This window comes from Ambystoma mexicanum, chromosome 6p (assembly GCF_040938575.1).
Source record: "Ambystoma mexicanum isolate Mex_15411 chromosome 6p, UKY_AmexF1_1, whole genome shotgun sequence".
In the NCBI taxonomy this organism is placed as follows: domain Eukaryota; kingdom Metazoa; phylum Chordata; class Amphibia; order Caudata; family Ambystomatidae; genus Ambystoma; species Ambystoma mexicanum.
Window position 1 is genome coordinate 894,223,437 of NC_090935.1, and position 18,534 is coordinate 894,241,970.

The window sequence follows — 18,534 nt, forward strand, 5'->3', positions numbered from 1 at the left end:
CTGGTCACAGATATATGCTCGCAACAAGAGTGCAGCCTGTGTTCCTGGCCTTGGTCAATCTGCATTACTCTGTTCATCTTCCTCATTGCAGTTTTCTGATAGTTATGGGAATAGAAGTCCATTCTTTTTGTTTTACAGGTAAAGTCTGGGTAATTGTTCTTTATAGGCAAGTCAGCTGTGGATGACTTGTTAGCAGAGGCGAAGAAGGTGTTCTCTTTGATTCTAGAGGGCAAGTCTGATATTGACGACTAACACACAGCTTCTCATTAGAAGGTCTTCAGCATCCTTCCTAGGTGTATGAGGGGAGGTTTAATATTATACCATAAAGGCATTAGGCAGGGGTGGGGTATACTCAAAAGTAGAAGAGGGATACCATGTCTCATTCAATGGCGCCATGATATTCTCCAGAGGTTGTCTCCACCCACGTGATCCTCCCTCATATAGCCACCCCCAAGGTCAGGAACAGGTAGCAGCTGCCGCCCCCTGGCCACATGAGGGGAGATTACAGCCGGGAAAGGAGTGATGACATCATCGGGTTCATCACAAAGAGTACAGTGAGATGAAATCAGCAACGTAGTGGGAAGCCAAACCATGGATGGATTTATAGAGGGTTAGCAGAAATTTAAAAAGAGTGATTGCACTCCAGTGAGCCATCCAGTGTGGCGATGGTAGATGGAAGTGGAGAAGGATATGGGTAGATTGAAAAGGGTGCATGTTGCAAAGTTGAGGACTTTGTACAGAAAGTAGGCTTCCGCAATTGTCCAGTTTGCTGAGCATAAGAATAGAGATAGGTGCTGTCGATGAGTGGTATGTGAGGCGAGGTTGACACTTGCTAGGGTGGCAGTGTGGCCATGGTGTACCGGAAGTTCAGGTTCATCATGGCCTCAACGAGTTTCAGATTGCTGTTAAAGAGAACACCAATGTTGTGAGCCATGGACAAGGGGGTGAGTTAGCCATGGGAGAAAGAAATGAGAGACTGGGTTTGATGTTGGAAGCAGGACGAAAGAGGACTTCCATATTTTGCAGTGTATAGCCATCTAGTGGCATATGGTGGTTAGGCAATTGGTAATGCATTCCGATACTGCAGCGGAGATGGAGAAGAAAATGTGATTATCAGCAGCAAAAAGGTGATAGTTACAGCCAAGGGAGAAGGTGTATAGGGTGAAGAGAAGTGAGCCTATGAGCAATCCTGGATGAACACCCACTTTGAGGGGTGACAGGGAGAAGGTTCTTGTGTTCCATGAGATGGTGATGACGTGGGTTGAGACACAGTAGGACATACAGTCAGGTACAGTGCCATTGAAGCTAAAGAGGGAGTTTGAAGAAGGGACGCATGATCCATAATATCAAATGCAGCAGAAAGTTCTTAGAGAGCTGAAGAGAGGTGACGGGGGTACGAGAATTGGCGATGTGAATGAGAGCAGTCTTAGATGAGTGTTTGCACTCGAACCAACATTGGAGAGGTAAGGGAGCATTGCTTGGGATAGTTGAATATGCGGTAAAGACAACCCTCTTGAGTATTTTAAAGTGGTGGAGAGAGGCAGGTCTTTAGAATGAGGGGTTAGCACTTGGTTTCTTTAGGATAGGTATAACAGTAGCTGTTTTATGACAGACTGGGAAGGTATCAGTTGAGAGAGAGATTGAATAGAGCAGAGAGGTGTTCACATGTGACAGGTGCAAGTGTTCAACTGAAGTGCAAGATGGGATGGCAGAACAAAGGATGGGTAGAAGTTCAGTGAGGAAGAAGCAAGATAGAAAGCAGAAATGAGAGGAGGGGAGAATTAGGGAAGGGGTAAAATATATGGAAGGGTGGACAGGCCGTCGTGCATTTTGGTGATTTTATTGGCGAAGTAGGAGGCAAAGTAATTGGCAGAGAGAGAGAGGAGGAAACAGAGAGCAGTTCTTAGAGGGGTGAGGGTTTTGGATACATTGCAAGTATGTGAGAGGAGAGAGGCAACCCAATTAGTATAATAGGAGGATTTGGCTGTATCGAGAGCTGTGGTCAAGGTCAGTAGTGTAAGGGAGGCAGGCACAGGATCACAAGTATTACACTGACACAAAAGGTACAATTTGTAAAACCTTTATTGAAGTTTCAATGGGGTTGGAGAAACTCCTACTTTACCCTATAGCTAAAATGGAAGTAGTCTTGACCATCAAATAATAAACAAAACAGGTTTTAAAAGTTTTGGATTCAAGTTTGGTTAGGTTTAGTTAATTGCTATTATAAGTATTATACAATTTGAATGGATATCTTTGGTGTAATGAATATGTACATGTTACTTTTCGCTTGTATGTTTTACTTTGAAAATGATAAAGTGAATTAAAAAAAAATAAAAAAAAATAAAAAAAAATAGTCCTAGTTGAGTCCGTCAAATGAAAATGGCCTATACTAACAAAACCTAATGCCTGCCCTATTTCTTGTACAAAAAGAGTGAAAAGAGAATAATTATGTAAAGGAAAGTCAGTGTTCAAATATAAAGAATAAATGTGACTGAGTCAATTCTCCTCCCCACGTTGGACAGCATGGAGTAAGGCGGTCCCTGTAGGCAAGATGACACACTCTGGCTCAGGCTCTCAACACAAAGGCAGTTCAATACGTGGATCGAGGTCGCCTTCCACGTTAAAGTCTTTCTTTCCAATGTTCTAACACAGTTCACAAAACAGTTTATGTCGGTCCCCCTATGTCGGGCTCAGACCTCTTAAAGCAAAGTTCACATTGGTCTCCCTCAGTCGGGCTCAGACCTTTCACAGCCACAAGTTTGTCGTCTCCCTCAATCGGGCTCAGACCTTTCACAGCCAAACAAAACACTGGGAGGGGTTGCCCTAACTTATTATAGTTGTAGTTTGTGGGTCTTGTGCAGGGCGTGAAGGCGGTTCAGCGGGGGTCAAGGCAGACGATGTAAAAGCTGCTAGTTTGCTTATCATAAGCGAAAACTGGGCACAATAGATACAATTACCCAGCGCCTCCCCAGCGGAACTGCCAAACTGCTTCACTTCGCAGGTTTTTCAGTTTTTGAAGGAGCGGGGAGCCGAGCTCGCAATGTAGGAGGGGCTTGTCTTCCGCAACGTTCGTGGAGGATTAAAGGTGCAGGAGCACCCAAGTAAGGCAGAAAACACACGTAAAATTCAAGTATGTCCTCAAGGATTTCGGAAGAGCTATTGGCAATAAAGTCCTGCCAAACTGCTTCACTTAGCCCCACTTGGTAACTTATTATACCTTTTGTCTCCCTCTGTCCGGCTCAGACCGCTTCCAAAGACTTTAGATTGTGCATGGATTTTTCTTCAGACCTCCGCAGGACCACTTCAACTTTCCAACTTGTAACTTATACTTCTATATCATTTGCCCCAGTGCTTCCTGGTCTGGGTGGTTCACTGTATTATGCACCAAAGTTCAACGTTCACCTTTTTACTCTCGCCTTTTCTCGTGGTCAGTTTCAATCACCTCTCTTTTACAGTTCATTCACTTTGTCGCTATAAACCTTTCACTGAGATTTATGAGTGGGCTACTTCCTTTCGCCGGACCACTCCGTTACTCAGGATCACTGATGCTGACTTTACAGCTATCGTTACTTGTTCATTCGCAGGTATGCCTTTCTCTGCGTCTCATCCACATGCGTGCGGCCTTCAATTGTGTGTTAATATGTTGCTATTACAATCTTTCTTTAGCACACACCGGTCTCTCACATTGCTTGCCAACTCACCGGCTGTGTGCGTTTCTTTTGTATTCTGTGCTGCTTTGATCCTCCAGTCGAGGTTAGTACCACACAGGCTTTACTTCGCCTCCCCAACTCTGCCATTCATCCCGGAGGGTCGCTGGTGTCCTTGAAACACGATACAGCTTTCTTGTTTGTGACTCAGCCTTCTCCACATGCCTTCCGTAGCCTTTTGGAGGCAACAACCTCCTGCAGCAAACTCCTGGGATTCTCTCCCTGGTTCTCGTTCCCCGGTCCATTGCTCGGCTCCAGCAGGTTCACCTTCGCCCCGGATGTTCTGCTCTTACTCGTGTTCCACCTTGCTTAGAGTGTGTTTCTACGTTCTGCCTTTTATCCGTGTGAGGAGAGCGAATTGGCATCAGGTGTATGCACTTAGAGTCAAGTGCCTGACTGTGCCTGACCCAATTAGTGGGACATGTCCAATGCAATGTGTAAGAGTTAGTGCTGTTACTGTCAGTTGCCCTCTTCCTCTGCCCTGTGTTTGTGTTGAAAGGGGAGGTGGGAGGGGGTAGTTGGGTCATTGGAGAATACTACTAAATAGGAGGGATCATAGGTACGGGAAAGGGAGGAAAACAGTGTCTCATCCACCGGCTGCCTCACCCCCACTCCCTGAAGACCCCTCACCCAGGTGATCCTCCCGCATTGGTCCACCCCCAGGGTTGGGATGCAAAGGCGATGGCCGTGCCCTGGCCACCTGAGAAAGAGATCCCTGGGGACTAGCAGGTGAGGCACCCTTAGGTTTCTCACAGTAGGGAGTTCCTGTAGGCAGCAAGGTGAGAATGGTATTTTTCTTTTCACTTGCAGCACAAGCCAGCCACATGGTTGTCGTAAGCTGCTGATGGCTGAAGAGATCCATGGTTTTGGTAGGACAGTGAAGGATTGGGAAAAGGGGGAAGCTCTGTGACTGGAAGGAAGAGAGGGAAGGGCAGAGCCTGTGGGAAAGATGTACAGAACAGTAATGAAGAGGATGAGGATTGGCAGAAACATGGTAGGCATGTGGAAACTGAGGCGGCTTTGCAGAGGGGGGACCATGCAGTCATAGGTGAGCGAACACTGCAAATTAAATACACATGGCCCTAGGCAACCATAAAAAGCTAGTTCAAAGATGTTCCTAATATATTCATTTTTGACAGTTCATAATCGTGATCACACAGATGTAGGAAATGTCACTCACGTGGTAGATCTGCATGCATGTGAAACTGGATGGAGAGTAAAATAGGGCAGAATTGGTGGTTCGTGGCCCTACAAGGGCCAAACATATCTTGACCTTAGCTCAGATTCCCTTTGCAGCGACGCCTGGCACTGGGACCCCAGGGGACCGGTAGTATATAGATGGCACATGGCCAGAATGGCTAATCAGGAATCCACCTTGCATAAAATGGCTCTCATGCAGGACAGGAACAAGCAGGTAATCAGTTCTGTAAGAGGGGAAGGGCTATTGTAAAATCTCTCCCCTCATTTCCACACATTTTACCTTTGATAGTACTGAGACGAGAAAGAGGCGACTAAGAGTGATGAACACTTCATTTCACCACTCTAGTACTGGGATGAAAAAGATGCCTGTAGAGAGCTTTGAAATTGTCCTTTTAATTATGGTCAGGCAAGTCAAATTGGACTGTGGGCACCCCACTCTCAATCTTTGAGGAGCCTCCACCAAGGTGACCTCCCTTGCTTCTCAACCTCCAGGGTCGGGATAAAAAGAGCTATGGCCTTTCCCTGTCCACCCGAGAAGAGGATCTAGGGGTGTGGGGGGATGGAAGTGAGGATACCCTCAGGTTTCTCACGGGAGGCAAAGGAAAAGAAGTGATATAGGATGCCAAAGAATGTGGTTAGGTTGCCCAGCACAAAGGTATACAGAGTGAAGAGGAGTGGGTACATTATGGACCCATGCAGTAGACCTAGTGGGAGGGGTATAGGGTAATAGGTTCTAAAGCCTCAGGAGATGGCAAAGGAACAGACAAATATATGAAGCCATCCACCTGAGGGTGTTGCTGTTAATGCCAAGGGACTGAAAGATGTGGATTAGGGAAGGATGGATGTTGAAGGCAGCTGAGAGATCAAACAGAATGAGGAAAGAGGAGAGGTTAAAAAGTTAAAGACATGAGTGAGCATTGTCTCGGTTGAATGTCTGTGGCTGAACCCGGATTGGAGAGGGTCGCATAAGGCATTGGTCTCGGGTAACTGACAATGTGGTTGAAGACAACATGCTCATATATTTTGAAGTGATAGGGGAAAGGGGTGACAGTACAGTAGAAAGAGGGATTAATTGGGTCAAAATTAAGTTTCTCCAGGATTTTATGACCATGGCCACCTTGAAGTAGTCTACGATTCTAGTTGATAGTGAGGCTGAAAAGGGAGGTGTGCTAGTAATAAGTGCAACCCCATTAACTCGTGGGCAAAGGGATCAATATGAGTGCAGGATGAGCCAACCGAGAGAAAGATTGGTGCCAGTGCAGTAGGGCTGCGATCAAGAGGAATGCGGAGCAGCATGGCAGTGCAAAGGAGTATGGCCACAGGAGATAAAAGGGTAGACTAGACAGGGTCTCATAGTTTGTCATTTTAGAGGAGAATTAGGAGGAAAAGTCATCAACAGAAAGGGAGGAGGATGCAGATTGCAGTTTCATGGCCTGCAGGGACATCGATAACTTTTTGGGGTGTGTGTATACAAGAGATATGAGGTGAATGCAGTAAGAAAATTTAGCACAGTCAAAAGCAATGTTGAAAGCCAGAAAATAATCTTAGTATGCTGTGCGGAATACATGGTAAAGAAATTCATGCCATTGATGCAATTGAAGATGCATGGCTGTCTTCAGTTGCTGGATGGCTGGTCAAATAAAAGTTGAACAAGCTGGGTTGTAAAGAACAACAAAAGTAGCCAGAGCAGTGTTGAACTATTTAATATTTAAAGGCAAGTTCAATAGTTTGCATTGGGGGAAAGACAACTTGTAAGGAGGTTGTCACTTGGTCAAGAAAGGAAACCAATGAGTCAGGCTTGAATTTTATTTTGGTGATGGATGAGTGAGAATGGAGCAGAGTGTGGAGGGAATTAGATAGTGAAGTGGATGAGTGAGTGGTCAGAGTGAATGGCCACAAGAGAGTGCAGAGAAACAAAGTGGAGAGAAAAGAAGATGTAACCAAGTGAGTGGCTGTGATTGTGAGTGGGATGATTGTGTAGACTGACCAGTGAGTGGTCAGTCAAGAACGGCAGAGTCTAGCTCTAGTCGATGGGCTTTGTGCATGATAGTTAGGTTGTGGTCACTAAGAATGGCTGGAACATCGGCTGGGAGAGATTAAAGAAGTAGGTCAGGAACAGAGAAGGAGACTGAGATTGTAGGGGGGCAGTAGATGAACAGGATAGTGTTATGGGTATGAGCAAGAATTTGGACAAAGATATAAGAAAGATAGATTTAAGTCCGAGAATAGGGGTGGAGGTAGTGGAGTTTTTATGCTGATCATCAGACCAAAACAACCTACTTTTTTGTATATACACCTTTTTTGATTTTGATGAGAATCCAATCAACCACAGAGTAGTTGGAGCATTTTGAGCCCTAAATAAAGATGCACCATTCACAAAGGATAAAAGCATGCATGTAGGGGGGCATGAATACTTCAGACATCAAGCTGAAGAACATCCAGATAATTATTGTGTATGGCATAGTCCCCTGTAAAGATGGTGCAAGTATTGTAATTCATAAAGGCAAGAACAGAAACAGGGAACACTGCCCATTCAAATCACAAGATCACATAGGATTGGCGGCAGCAAACACATACAGGCAGAACAAATGGGACTCCCATTTTCATCATCAAGCAAATTCTTTGATTGTATGTTTTAAGTACATTCTTTTTAGTTTATGTGCATGAAAATGACAAAATGAATGATATACAAACACACAAACACCTTCTAATGAATCCTCTGAAATAACATAAAAGGCCACATATTCTCGCACTTAGATTACTGATGATAAAACTAAGTTGAGCTCCAAACCGACAGCAGGATGGTAGAATTCCCATAGTTACTTACCTCTTTTTTCCTCTCCTCTAGGAACAGAAACTCCTGATACCATTTCTCATGCTCCTCCACATCCTCTTTTGTTCTACTTGGGAGGTATTCCAAGGCTTCCTCCATGTATACTGGCTTTCCTTTATGTTTCATCCAAATTTTCAAGAAGTTCTGGTGATCATAATCATCCCACCCGCCTTGCCGTCCCCCCGTTTCCTGAAGGAACTTCTCAAACTCCGTCACTTCCTCTGGTAGGTTATGCTTGATGTTTTTGTCAAAGGGAATCTTTCCTGAAGGCCCTCTAAATCCCTTTTCTGCCACTGGATTACACAACGACCAAGAGTCTATTTTCTTTTCAAAGGCACTGAGCTCGTTTGCACATGATTTCTCTTCCTTCATCAGTTCTTCATAGCTAGAGTTCATAAGTAAGAAAAGGAAACAATTAGCAACATTTCTGAAAAGTCCAAATTATTTTTTAAGCTAAAGATGGTGATCTTATCAAAACGTTGCTGAAAGGGTCAGTCAGTGGCTGCAGAGCTTCTAAATAATTCTACTGTAATTCAAAGGTTGTACAAATGAAAGTATTTCATGAGAACTGTCTGTCCATATTTATTTTAAAAAATCTGGTTTGTTTAATGTTGCAAAAATGTACATTATGGATGTATGTATTGTAAAGCATCAGGAGTAAGACTCGGACACAGACATTGTAATGGTTGTTATAAACCTTTATTAAAGTAAAAGAAGGGTCGGAGAAAGGCCTATCTCACCCTAACACTATGAGGGGTTTCCCTTCCTCAACGAAAGTAAAGGAAGTCAGTGTCTGAATGTCTAAAAACATAAAGAGTTCCCCGTCCTGTGTCCAAAATCCTATCCTCACCATTACAAGCTAAATCTAACAAAAAGTGCAAGGGGAAAAAGTCTTTCAACTGGCCATCTGTAGTCTTCTATGATGTTCCAATATAAAGTTCCAAAAGGTGCACAAATGAACAAACAATCAAAGTTCCCCAAAGTTTCCCACATCACAGAACGATTGGGGGAAGGTCTTCCTTTGCCTTGAGTTTTCAGCTTCTCTTCAGCTCCCTGTACCACAGTTCTTTCCCTTGGTAAAAGACAACTTTCCAATGAAGCAGTTAGGATCCCCTTCCCCTAGCTTCACACACTCAGGGATTCTTCTGCACCCCTTGACTTACTCCACAGTTCTTTACAGTTCGCAGTCATTTTACAACTATTCCAATCAGGGGGTATGTTTCCCTTTCCCTAAATTTCACACTCTTTGAATGCGAGTCTGGAGACCCGCATTTTATTTGGCCTGGTTTACTCTCCTGCCAGGACTTCACAACAAGTTACTTCTCTTTTCAGGTGCAGGTCTCCAGACTCACCTTCACAATGTTCCACACATAAAATAAAATATCATATCATACCATACCATATATTTGAGTGCGAGTCCCAAACTCGCACAGTGTCTGGTTTACTCTCCTGCCAGGACATTTCACAGTGTCTCTCACAATGTAGATGTGTTTCAGACTTGCACACATTACTAGGCAACAGCTTTGTCTATGCCCTTGTCATCAGTTGGCTCAGTGGCCCTCCACCTTCTTTGTTACTTTCATTCTTTGTCACAGGGCTTTCTGCCCTCTTTAGCAGACTCCTTAACTTCCCCCCAAAGTGCATGGCAGTAGCCCTGAAGGGTCCTGTTGTCCCGCTTTTCCCTTGTTAGGGAGAATTCTCTGTTAAGACCAATTTCCCAAACCTAGCGAGTCCCCCAGCAGCTTTGCTGGATTTTTGGGGTTTATTTTTTTCTCCTGCTAAGAGTGAGACTCTTTTTCTCTCACTCTTAGACATGATTTGAGATATCCTTTGACTTTGTAATGTGTTTTATGGGCTATGGGGTCTTTTACTCCATAGGGTTTCATGTGGTTTTTGGTAAGTGTGTTACACAGCACCCTCAGTGCAGTAACACAGGGGTGTCATAGTGACCCCCAAACATAGACTCCATACCCTAGGACTGACTACTGTCTCCCAGGGCATGTAAAGTCACCATTAACTTTACTAGTCTTAAATTAGGAACAGAACCAGTACAAACCATCATATTGTGGAAGTACTGGTAGGGGTAATTAGATTGCCCCTGGGTCTGTTTTTCGAGGGGGCACTGTGCAGTCCCCCCTCGTCGAGTTTCTGGCTGGTGGCAGTGGTTACCATGCGAAAATATTCCTTAAGAATATTTACTATGGGATTTTCCCATTCATTTTAAACGCACCACTTTTTGGTGCAATGTTAAAGATATCGCTGGGTTATTTATTTAATATTTATTCCCCGGTTGGGTCTTTTCGCCAGGACTCGGTTTTAAAATGGCGTTTGTGTTCGCCTCTGTAACTCCAACCCAAGTCGAGCCCTTTGTTCCACTTTTTGGCCGGCTTCTACACAGAAGCCTCCAAAAGTGGTGCCACTCTGTCTGGGTATACATGATGTGTGGGAGGGGGGTTTAGGCACCCTGGACTGAGTTGCCTTGGCAACTCAAGTCGCACTCTTGTGTGATTGGCCCAGTGGTGAGCCGCCCGGCTCACCACTTAGCATGTTTGAGTGACAGCTAGGACTGATGAATGGGGGTTTTCTGCATAAAAGCAGGGCTTTGGGGACTGGGACTTCAGACGTCGCCACAGGACCAAAGAATCCGAAGAGGGAGAAGCTGAGCCGACCTGCAATGACGACACCACCGGTGGAGCCCTGCTGAACCGACTCGCCACTTCTTCCAACGACAGAGGAGATCTTCATCCCGAAGAGTCTTCTTCCTTTGACTGGTGGGTATAACCAGATTGCCCGCCTTTTCGCCTTCCCGGATCCTCTCGTGGCCGCCTTGCCTGTGCCAAGCACCCCGGCAACCGGGATACCACGTTTTACCACTACCGCGAATAAAAGGGTAGTACCTTTTAACCAGAGAACTCTGCGGCTGATTTCTTCCCTGGCAGTGCAATGACCTTCAGCTTTCCTCCGCGTCGAGATCTTCTCTTCCTCTGGACGAAGCCGTGACTTGCACCCACTGCCGGGAACAACTGCCCCCGCTGGAGGATTCTCTCCACTTTCAAGGTACTGTGTCCTCCTGGCCTCCCACTTGGGTTGGCCCTAGGCTGGCTAACTGAACTTTTCTGAGCTGAACTAATTCTTTTTTAAACTCTCTGCAAGACTTCAAGCCTTTTAAACTGTGTGATCTTGGGCACATTGGTGTTCTACTCTCTCTAAGAGGGAGCCGGGCCTCTGAACTTTTTGCTCACAAGTAGACTTTGACTTTCCTGCCTTGCTGAGTGCTTCTAAAGTATTGTGTTCTTTTCTAATTTCTGCCTTTTCCCTCCCTTTGTTGATAATTTATTGGAGTGCCATCTTTAGTTAAGCGCTCACCTCTGTCTGAAAAAAAGGGGTGTTAACTAAGACTTGTCTAATAAGGAATAAGGGATGTATATGGAACAAGTTACTTACCTGTAACTGTTGTTCTCCAGCATGGGTCTGGCATGGATTCACATGCTCATGAATATTCCCCGTCGTCAGGCTGGGAATCCTCGGTAAAGAAAAAATCAGTATCAGTTTCGTTTCTGATCTGTCTTTCGTAGTAGTAACCAATCACTGGTCTCTGCGTCATACTGACCACAGCCAATGACTGCCCTCTACCTAAGCACCGCATCTGGCAGCCATCTTCAGATTTTGGAAGCACGTGAAGTGGTGTATGACCAAGTGAAGAGCCGCAGAGGGGTAGGCGGGAGGGTTCGCATGTGAATCCATGCCAGACCCATGCTGGAGAACAACAGTTACAGGTAAGTAACTTGTTCCTTCTCCAGCATGGGGTCTGGCATGGATTCACATGCTCATGAATAAAGAATACATAGCAGTACACACATGCACAACCACGGGAGGTGGCAAAGGCTCAACATTAAGCATTACATAAACTCAACATTAAGCATCTTACCTCCTCACCTCAGGCGAACAGGTTGCGCAGCACTGCTTGGCCGACCCTGGACTCCTCCCTGGAATCCCGATCGACGCAGTCGAATTTCGTGAAGGTGTGCGTCGACCTCCACGTAGCAGCCCTGCATATGTCCAGCAGGGGCACACCAGAAAGGAACGCCGTGGTAGCTGCGATCGCTCTGGTGGAATGGGCTCTCGGACGGCCAGGCAGCGGTCGGTTTGCCAACCGATGACAGTACATGATACAGCCGGAGAGCCATCTGGAAATGGAAGCCTTCGAGAGAGCCTTCCCCTGATTGACAGGTCCAAAGTTCACAAAGAGTTGTGACGTCTTCCGAAAACACTTTGTGCGGTCCACGTAGAACTTCAGCGCTCTAGCCACATCCAGCAAGTGCAAAGTCCTCTCAGCCGGCGACGAAGGCGACGGGAAGAACACAGGCAACACCAAGGGTTCGTTGAGATGGAAGTCTGACGGTACCTTGGGCCTGAAGGAGGGGTGCGTCCTGAGCACTACCCTCGTGTCGTGAAAAGTCAAGTACGGGGCCTTGCAGGAAAGGGCCTGGATCTCTCCCACCCGTCGTGCGGAGGTGATGGCCACAAGAAACGCTGTTTTCCACGACAGAAACTTCAACGGGGCCGAGTGCAGAGGCTCGAACGGAGGTCCCATGAGCTTGGTCAGCACCACGTTGAGCTCCCACGCCGGGGCCGGAGCCTTCACCGGCGGGAACGATCTGAACAGTCCCTTCATGAACTCTTTCACCAGACGATGAGACCACAAGGACGTCCGGCCCGTGGTTCTGGTGTATCGGGAGATCGCAGCAAGATGAATCTTGATGGACGTGTGTGCCAGTCCAGCTTTGGCCAGCGTCAGCAGGTACGGCAGTACCTGAGGAGCCGTAATCCGTAGAGGGTTAATCTTCTGTGCGTGGCACCAGACAGAGAACCTCTTCCATTTGTGTCCGTAGCATTTAAGAGTCGAGGACGCCCTGGCCTTTGCAAGAACCTCTCTGCAGTCGGCTGGTATGTAGTATCCTCCAAACTCTAGCGCTGCAGGAGCCAGGCCTGCAAGTTCAGCGATTTCGGGTCGTGGTGGAGGATGGCGCCTCCTTCCCTGGAGAGTAGATCCGCGTCTACCGGCAGCCTGATTGGCGGGGACGCTGAGAAGTCCAGAAGGTCCGGGAACCATATCTGCCTCGGCCACGCAGGTGCGACGAGGATCATCCTGCACCGTGACCTCTTGAGCTGGTTGACGAGCCGGATTAGCAGTGGCAAAGGAGGGAACGCGTAGAGGAACAGGCCCTCCCCAGGGGGATGAGAAAGCATCGCCCATGCTCCTCGCCTGGGGAAACCTGCTGGCGAACCTCCGGCACTTGGAGTTCGTCGCCGTCGCGAACAGGTCGATCTGGGGTGTGCCCCACCGTCGGAAGAGGCGATCCACTAGATCCTGCCGTAGTTCCCACTCGTGGCACGAGCGCAGCTCCCTGCTGAGTGAGTCGGCGATGGTGTTTTTTATCCCTGCCAGATGAAACGGCACCAGAAACATCCTTTGGGCGACGGCCCAATGCCACAGGTCCTGCGCCTCCTTGGACAGTGCTGGGGACCTGGTTCCGCCCTGTTTCCTGATGTAAAACATGGTGGTGGTGTTGTCGGTGAAGATCCTCACCACCTTGCCCTTGAGGGACGGAAGGAAGGATCTGAGGGCCCAGAACACTGCACGGAGCTCCAGGACGTTGATATGGAGGGACTTCTCCGTCGGGAGCCACAGGCCTCTCGCGTGCAGATTTTCGGTGTGCGCTCCCCACCCTTCCAGGGAGGCATCCATGGTCACTGTCTCCTGGTGGTCTGGGGTCTGGAAGTCCATGCCCGCCGTCAGATGCGCGCGGGTGCCCCACCACCGGACCGCTCGGCGGAAACTCTCGTCGAGTGTGATCCTCTCCTCGAAGCCGCCCGTCGTTTGGATCCAGCGCGCGTCCAGGAATTCCTGCAACGGGCGCATCCGGAGCCTGCACATGGGAATGAGGTAGATGCAAGAAGACATCATTCCGAGGAGGGACTTGATGGACCTCACCTTGGCCGCGTCGGAAGCCAACATCCGCTGTACCTTGCCCAGGATGGACCTGGTCCTTTCCTCCGACGGGGAGGCCAGAAGGGACACTGTGTCGAGCTTCGCTCCCAGAAACAGTGCGTTTTGCGCGGGTACCAGGTGGGACTTGGTGTAGTTCACGGAGAATCCCAGGTCTGTGAGAAGTTGGACGGTCCTTGCCGTGTGCTCCACGGCGAGCTCCCTCGTCTTGGCTCGGATGAGCCAGTCGTCCAGGTAGGGGTAGACGTGGATCCCCTCGCGGCGCAGCTGCGCCGCCACCGGTGCAAGGCACTTGGTAAATACCCTGGGTGCCGACCGTAGTCCGAAGGGGAGGGCTTTGAACTGGTAGTGACGCCCTTGGACCACAAACCTGAGGAATTTTCGGTGCCCCTTTAGGATGGGAATATGGAAGTAGGCACCCTCCAAATCCAACGACGACAGGAAGTCTCCTTCCTCCAACTGACCCAGGACGTGCTGGAGGGTGACCATCCGGAACTTCTGCGCCTTGATGAACTTGTTCAGACGTCGCAGGTGTAGGATGGGGCGCCATCCTCCCGTCTTCTTCTTCACAAGGAAGTATCTCGAGTAAACTCCGGAGCCCCGAAGCCTCTTTGAGACGAGTTCGATGGCGCCCTGCCTGAGCAACGCCTTTACCTCCAGGAGAAGCTGAGGGACGTGAAGCTCTTTCCTGGCCACGGGGGGGACGCGCGGGCACCTTCTTTGAAACTCGAGCGCGTGGCCCCGGGCTAAGGCGTCCAGCACCCAACGGTCGGTGGAGATGGACTCCCACACGCTGACGAAGCTCGCCAGCCGGCCTCCCACCGGGGTGCTTTGGTGGGGGCCCGACCCCACGGCCGGTTCAATCCTGTTTCGACGAGGCTTTGCCGCCTGGACCTCCTTGGCGACGACGGCGGGGTCCGCCAGACTTGCCTCGTCCTCTGTAGGCCTCCTGAGACGACGAGCGGGCCGCTTGACGGTAGGTAGAGAAACCGCCGCCGGAACCTTTGGAGGCGCCCTTGCCTCTGCTGCTCCGAAAGGGCGTCCGTCGTTGCTGTAGAACCCCAAGGGCCCGGGCCGTCTCCGTGTCCGCTTTAATGGCCTGAAGGGAATCGTCCACTGTTTTCCCAAACAGGTTGTTCCCATCAAACGGCATGTCCAGGACTCTGGTCTGTACGTCTTGACGGAAGTCCGTAGCCTTGAGCCATCCACGCCGCCTAAGGCACACGCCGTTGCCCAACTGGCGAAACCCAGTGTCGGCGATGTCCGTCGCAATAGTGATGGCGTGGTCCGACGCCACCTCACCTTCCTGTAGGATCTCCAGGGCAACCGCCCTCTTGTCGTCCGGTAGGAAGTCCAGCAGGGGAGCCAGTTTGTACCATAGCTCCCTGTCGTAGCGGGCCACGATAGCCAAGGCGTTGGCCGCTTTAATCGTCGTCGCTGCAGACGAGATGACCCTGCGTCCCATAGCGTCCAATTTCTTTCCCTCGCCGTCCGGTGGGGAAGTCGATGTGGAGGCCGCACACCCCCGCTTTCTTCCTGGCCGCCGCGGAGACGACGGAGTCCGGGGTAGGCTGCGCCCGGAGGCACAGGGGGGCCGCGTCCGGGACCCGGTACTTCTTCTCGTACCGGTCTCTTCTAGCTGGCGTCGTGGAAGGGTTCTTGAGGAGGGCGAGGCCCTCATCCCAAATGTCGTCCAGTAGAGGCACCGCGAGGACCGTCTTCCTCTTGGCCTCGCGCCGTTGATAAAGGAATCCTTCCTTTTTCTTCTCCTCAGGGCAGAGTTGGAAAAGCTCGGATGCCCTGGCGATCATGGAGTGGAACGATCCAATCTCGTCGGGCGGAGAAGCCCTGGTGGGAGGTGACAACGGGAGATCCTCGTCGTATACCTCGTCGTCCGTACCCGTCGCTGCCGTGTCAGTCCCCGTATCATCCCCTCGGGTGGACGTGGAGGAGGGCTGGACGGGTCGCGACGGCTGAAAAGGAGGTGGAGGGTGAATCCTTCTTTTCTTGGGCGGGGGAACACAGAAGGTCCCGGTTCAGGATCCCCCGACGGGAGAGGTTCCTCCGTCGGCAACGGCAGTCTCGTCCTTATCTCTGAGCATAAGGACTGTATAGCCAACAAAATGGCCGCCGAGTTGTCTTGCGGCGCTGGCAGAGGGGAATCCGACGGGCGATCAGGGGCCCCGTCGGCACCCTCGACGACGTCGTCGTCTCCTGCGTCGGGATCCATCCCGACGGGCCGGTCTTCATCCACGCCAAGGCCGTGGCTTAAGACCTCGATCAGCTCTTCCTCTGAAGCCGAATCTACGACGACGCCCTGCCCCCCCTTTTTCTTCCCCGCCGGGGATTTCACGGGGGTCCTATCGATGGGCACAAAAGAGGACTCCCTCCGAGGTGGCAGGGAGACTCTGAGCCCCGAGGTCGCCACCACTGGTCTAGCCTCCACAGGCTGAGCCAGGGCCGCCGCGACAGTATCGATAGAGGGCTTGGCCGGATGGATTAAGGCCTTCACCACCTTAGGTGCGCTCACCGCCTTATCCTTGAGGGGGGGGGGGACACTGCCTCGCTCCCCCTCCTCATGTAAGCAGTAGAGACAAAAGGAGTGTTCGTCCTCCTTAAAGACGTTCTGCAGCTGGCATCCAGGGCAGTCCATTAACAGCTTTCCGGGCGTCAAGCTTCCCTTCTCCTGGGCCATGTCCGGGCCTGAGAAGCTTCTGGAGTCCTCCAAAACGTAGCTCGATGAAATCTTCACCCTTGAGGGGCGCAGACGAATCCGACACGGGTCCCCGTTGATCGGATGGAGAGTCGGTGGAGCTTGAGGCTCTTTTGACCGAAAAAACGAAGTTTTGAGAAAAAAACGTGAAAAAATAGCACTAACGCTCGAGAGCAATAGCACGAGGATCCCAACACATGAACGTGCGGTAAAAATCTGAAGATGGCTGCCAGAGGCGGTGCTTAGGTAGAGGGCAGTCATTGGCTGTGGTCAGTATGACGCAGAGACCAGTGATTGGTTACTACTAAGAAAGACAGATCAGAAACGAAACTGATACTGATTTTTTCTTTACCGAGGATTCCCAGCCTGACGACGGGGAATATTCATGAGCATGTGAATCCATGCCAGACCCCATGCTGGAGAAATATTATTAGTGACTGTGTTTTGAACTTGCTTACAATAATAGTGCTGGAGTGTTTCTAAGTGTGTCTTTAAATACATAATTATATAGTTGATATCAAAGCTCTGGTCAGTTTTTGCTTGTGCTACTGTATTTTGGTACCTATCTTGAATACTCTATATACTGTCTAACTGTTCTTGAGAGAAGTCTGGCTGCTCAGCCACAGCTACCAGGTAAATCTGGGTGGTACAGACTGCTACCAATTGGGTTTACTGCCAACACCTGTAGTCTTAAGCATTTTGCAGTGGTCCCTAGGGGAACTGCACAGGTTTCTGCCTAACATCCCTTTTGGGCCTATCGGTTTGTTTTGGCAGCCCCAGCGTGCTTTGCATCGGCCCGCAGTTGCTGTGGTTTGCCGGTGGCTCAGAACAGCGTTCGGCCCCTTCTCTGCTTCTCACCTGGTCTCCTGCATCTCCTGACAGCCTCGCGCTGCCCTCGACCTCCACGGCAGACCACTGGCTTCTCAGCTTCGTCTGGACAGCATTTCCAGCAGCCTTCCTGCATCGGGCAGCACTCCGCTTGCTTTCCAGCCAGCTTCACGTACAGCAAGGTTCTCCCTACGGTGTCTCTCTCTCTCCGCGGCTTCCTCCATTCGCACAGCTGATGTACCACTATGTAGCACCTGCCAACAACTAGAACGCAGTGTAGGTTTCCTGGTTCTAGCAATCATCATCACTCAGGTCTTCTTTCTCGTCTCAGTACTTTGGTAGAAGGAACCCTGATGTTAGTATAAGATGGCTGGATAAGTTCAATACCACAATAAGCTTCAACAGTCTGAAAGGGGTCGGAGGTGGGTTATACTCAGAATGGAAAGGTGGGTGGTGCGTTTCTTGCAACCTGTCTCTCTCCCCTTTATGAGGGTCCTCTTCCCCTCATATGATCCTCCCTCGGGCATGCACCCCCAGGGTTGTGATCAGGTAGCGGCTGCCCTTCCCTGGCCATATGGGAACAGAATTTCCCCGGAGAGGGAGTAAGGATATTGCATAACCTTCCACTCAGGTCGGTGGTTTCTCCTACACCTATTGGAAAACAGGAAAGGTAACATTGCCCTGGTCTTTACCTTTCCTGTGCTCTATACAGAAACGATAGGGTTGTAGGTTTAAGAACCAGCGCATGACTCTGGTGTTCATGTCTTTCTGGAGACTGATACATGTTAAATGGAAACGATCAGTTATCAGCCAGAACTTTCTCCCAGTAAAATAGTACCGTAAATAGGATAACACCCACTTTATAGCTAAAGCCTCAAGTTCAATTGTGGCATAATTTCTCTCCCATGGGAAGAGCTTTCGGCTGAAGAGAATTGGATGCTTAATGCCGCTCTACTCCTGGGAGAGAACTGCGCCTAATCCAACTCGGGATGCGTCCGTCTGTAAAATGAACACTTTTAGGACTGGCTCACTACAAAGAATCTGCTTAAGAGTGTTAAAGCAGGTTTGGTCTTCCTGATTCCACCTAAGCTTTTGAGGTTCAACATTCCTAGGTTTGTCAGTCAGGCTGTAATAGTAGAGTAATTAGGGATACACCTTAAATAGTACCCTTTTAGGCCAAGGAAGACTAGTAGGTCTCTTTTTATCTTTTAGATTGGGGTTACTTGGACAACTATCTTTTCGG

The 18,534-nt window shown here is 49.4% G+C and overlaps 1 protein-coding gene across 2 annotated transcripts in view; it reads right to left on the minus strand.

Moving 5' to 3' along the window:
• CCDC112 (coiled-coil domain containing 112) overlaps positions 1 to 18,534 on the minus strand; it is a 530,811-nt gene that overhangs the window by 209,013 nt on the left and 303,264 nt on the right. For both annotated transcript variants that reach the window (XM_069625516.1, XM_069625515.1), the window contains exon 6: positions 7,735 to 8,125. In XM_069625516.1, the coding sequence (XP_069481617.1) occupies positions 7,735 to 8,125 (391 nt within the window). The remainder of the gene's footprint in view (positions 1 to 7,734; positions 8,126 to 18,534) is intronic.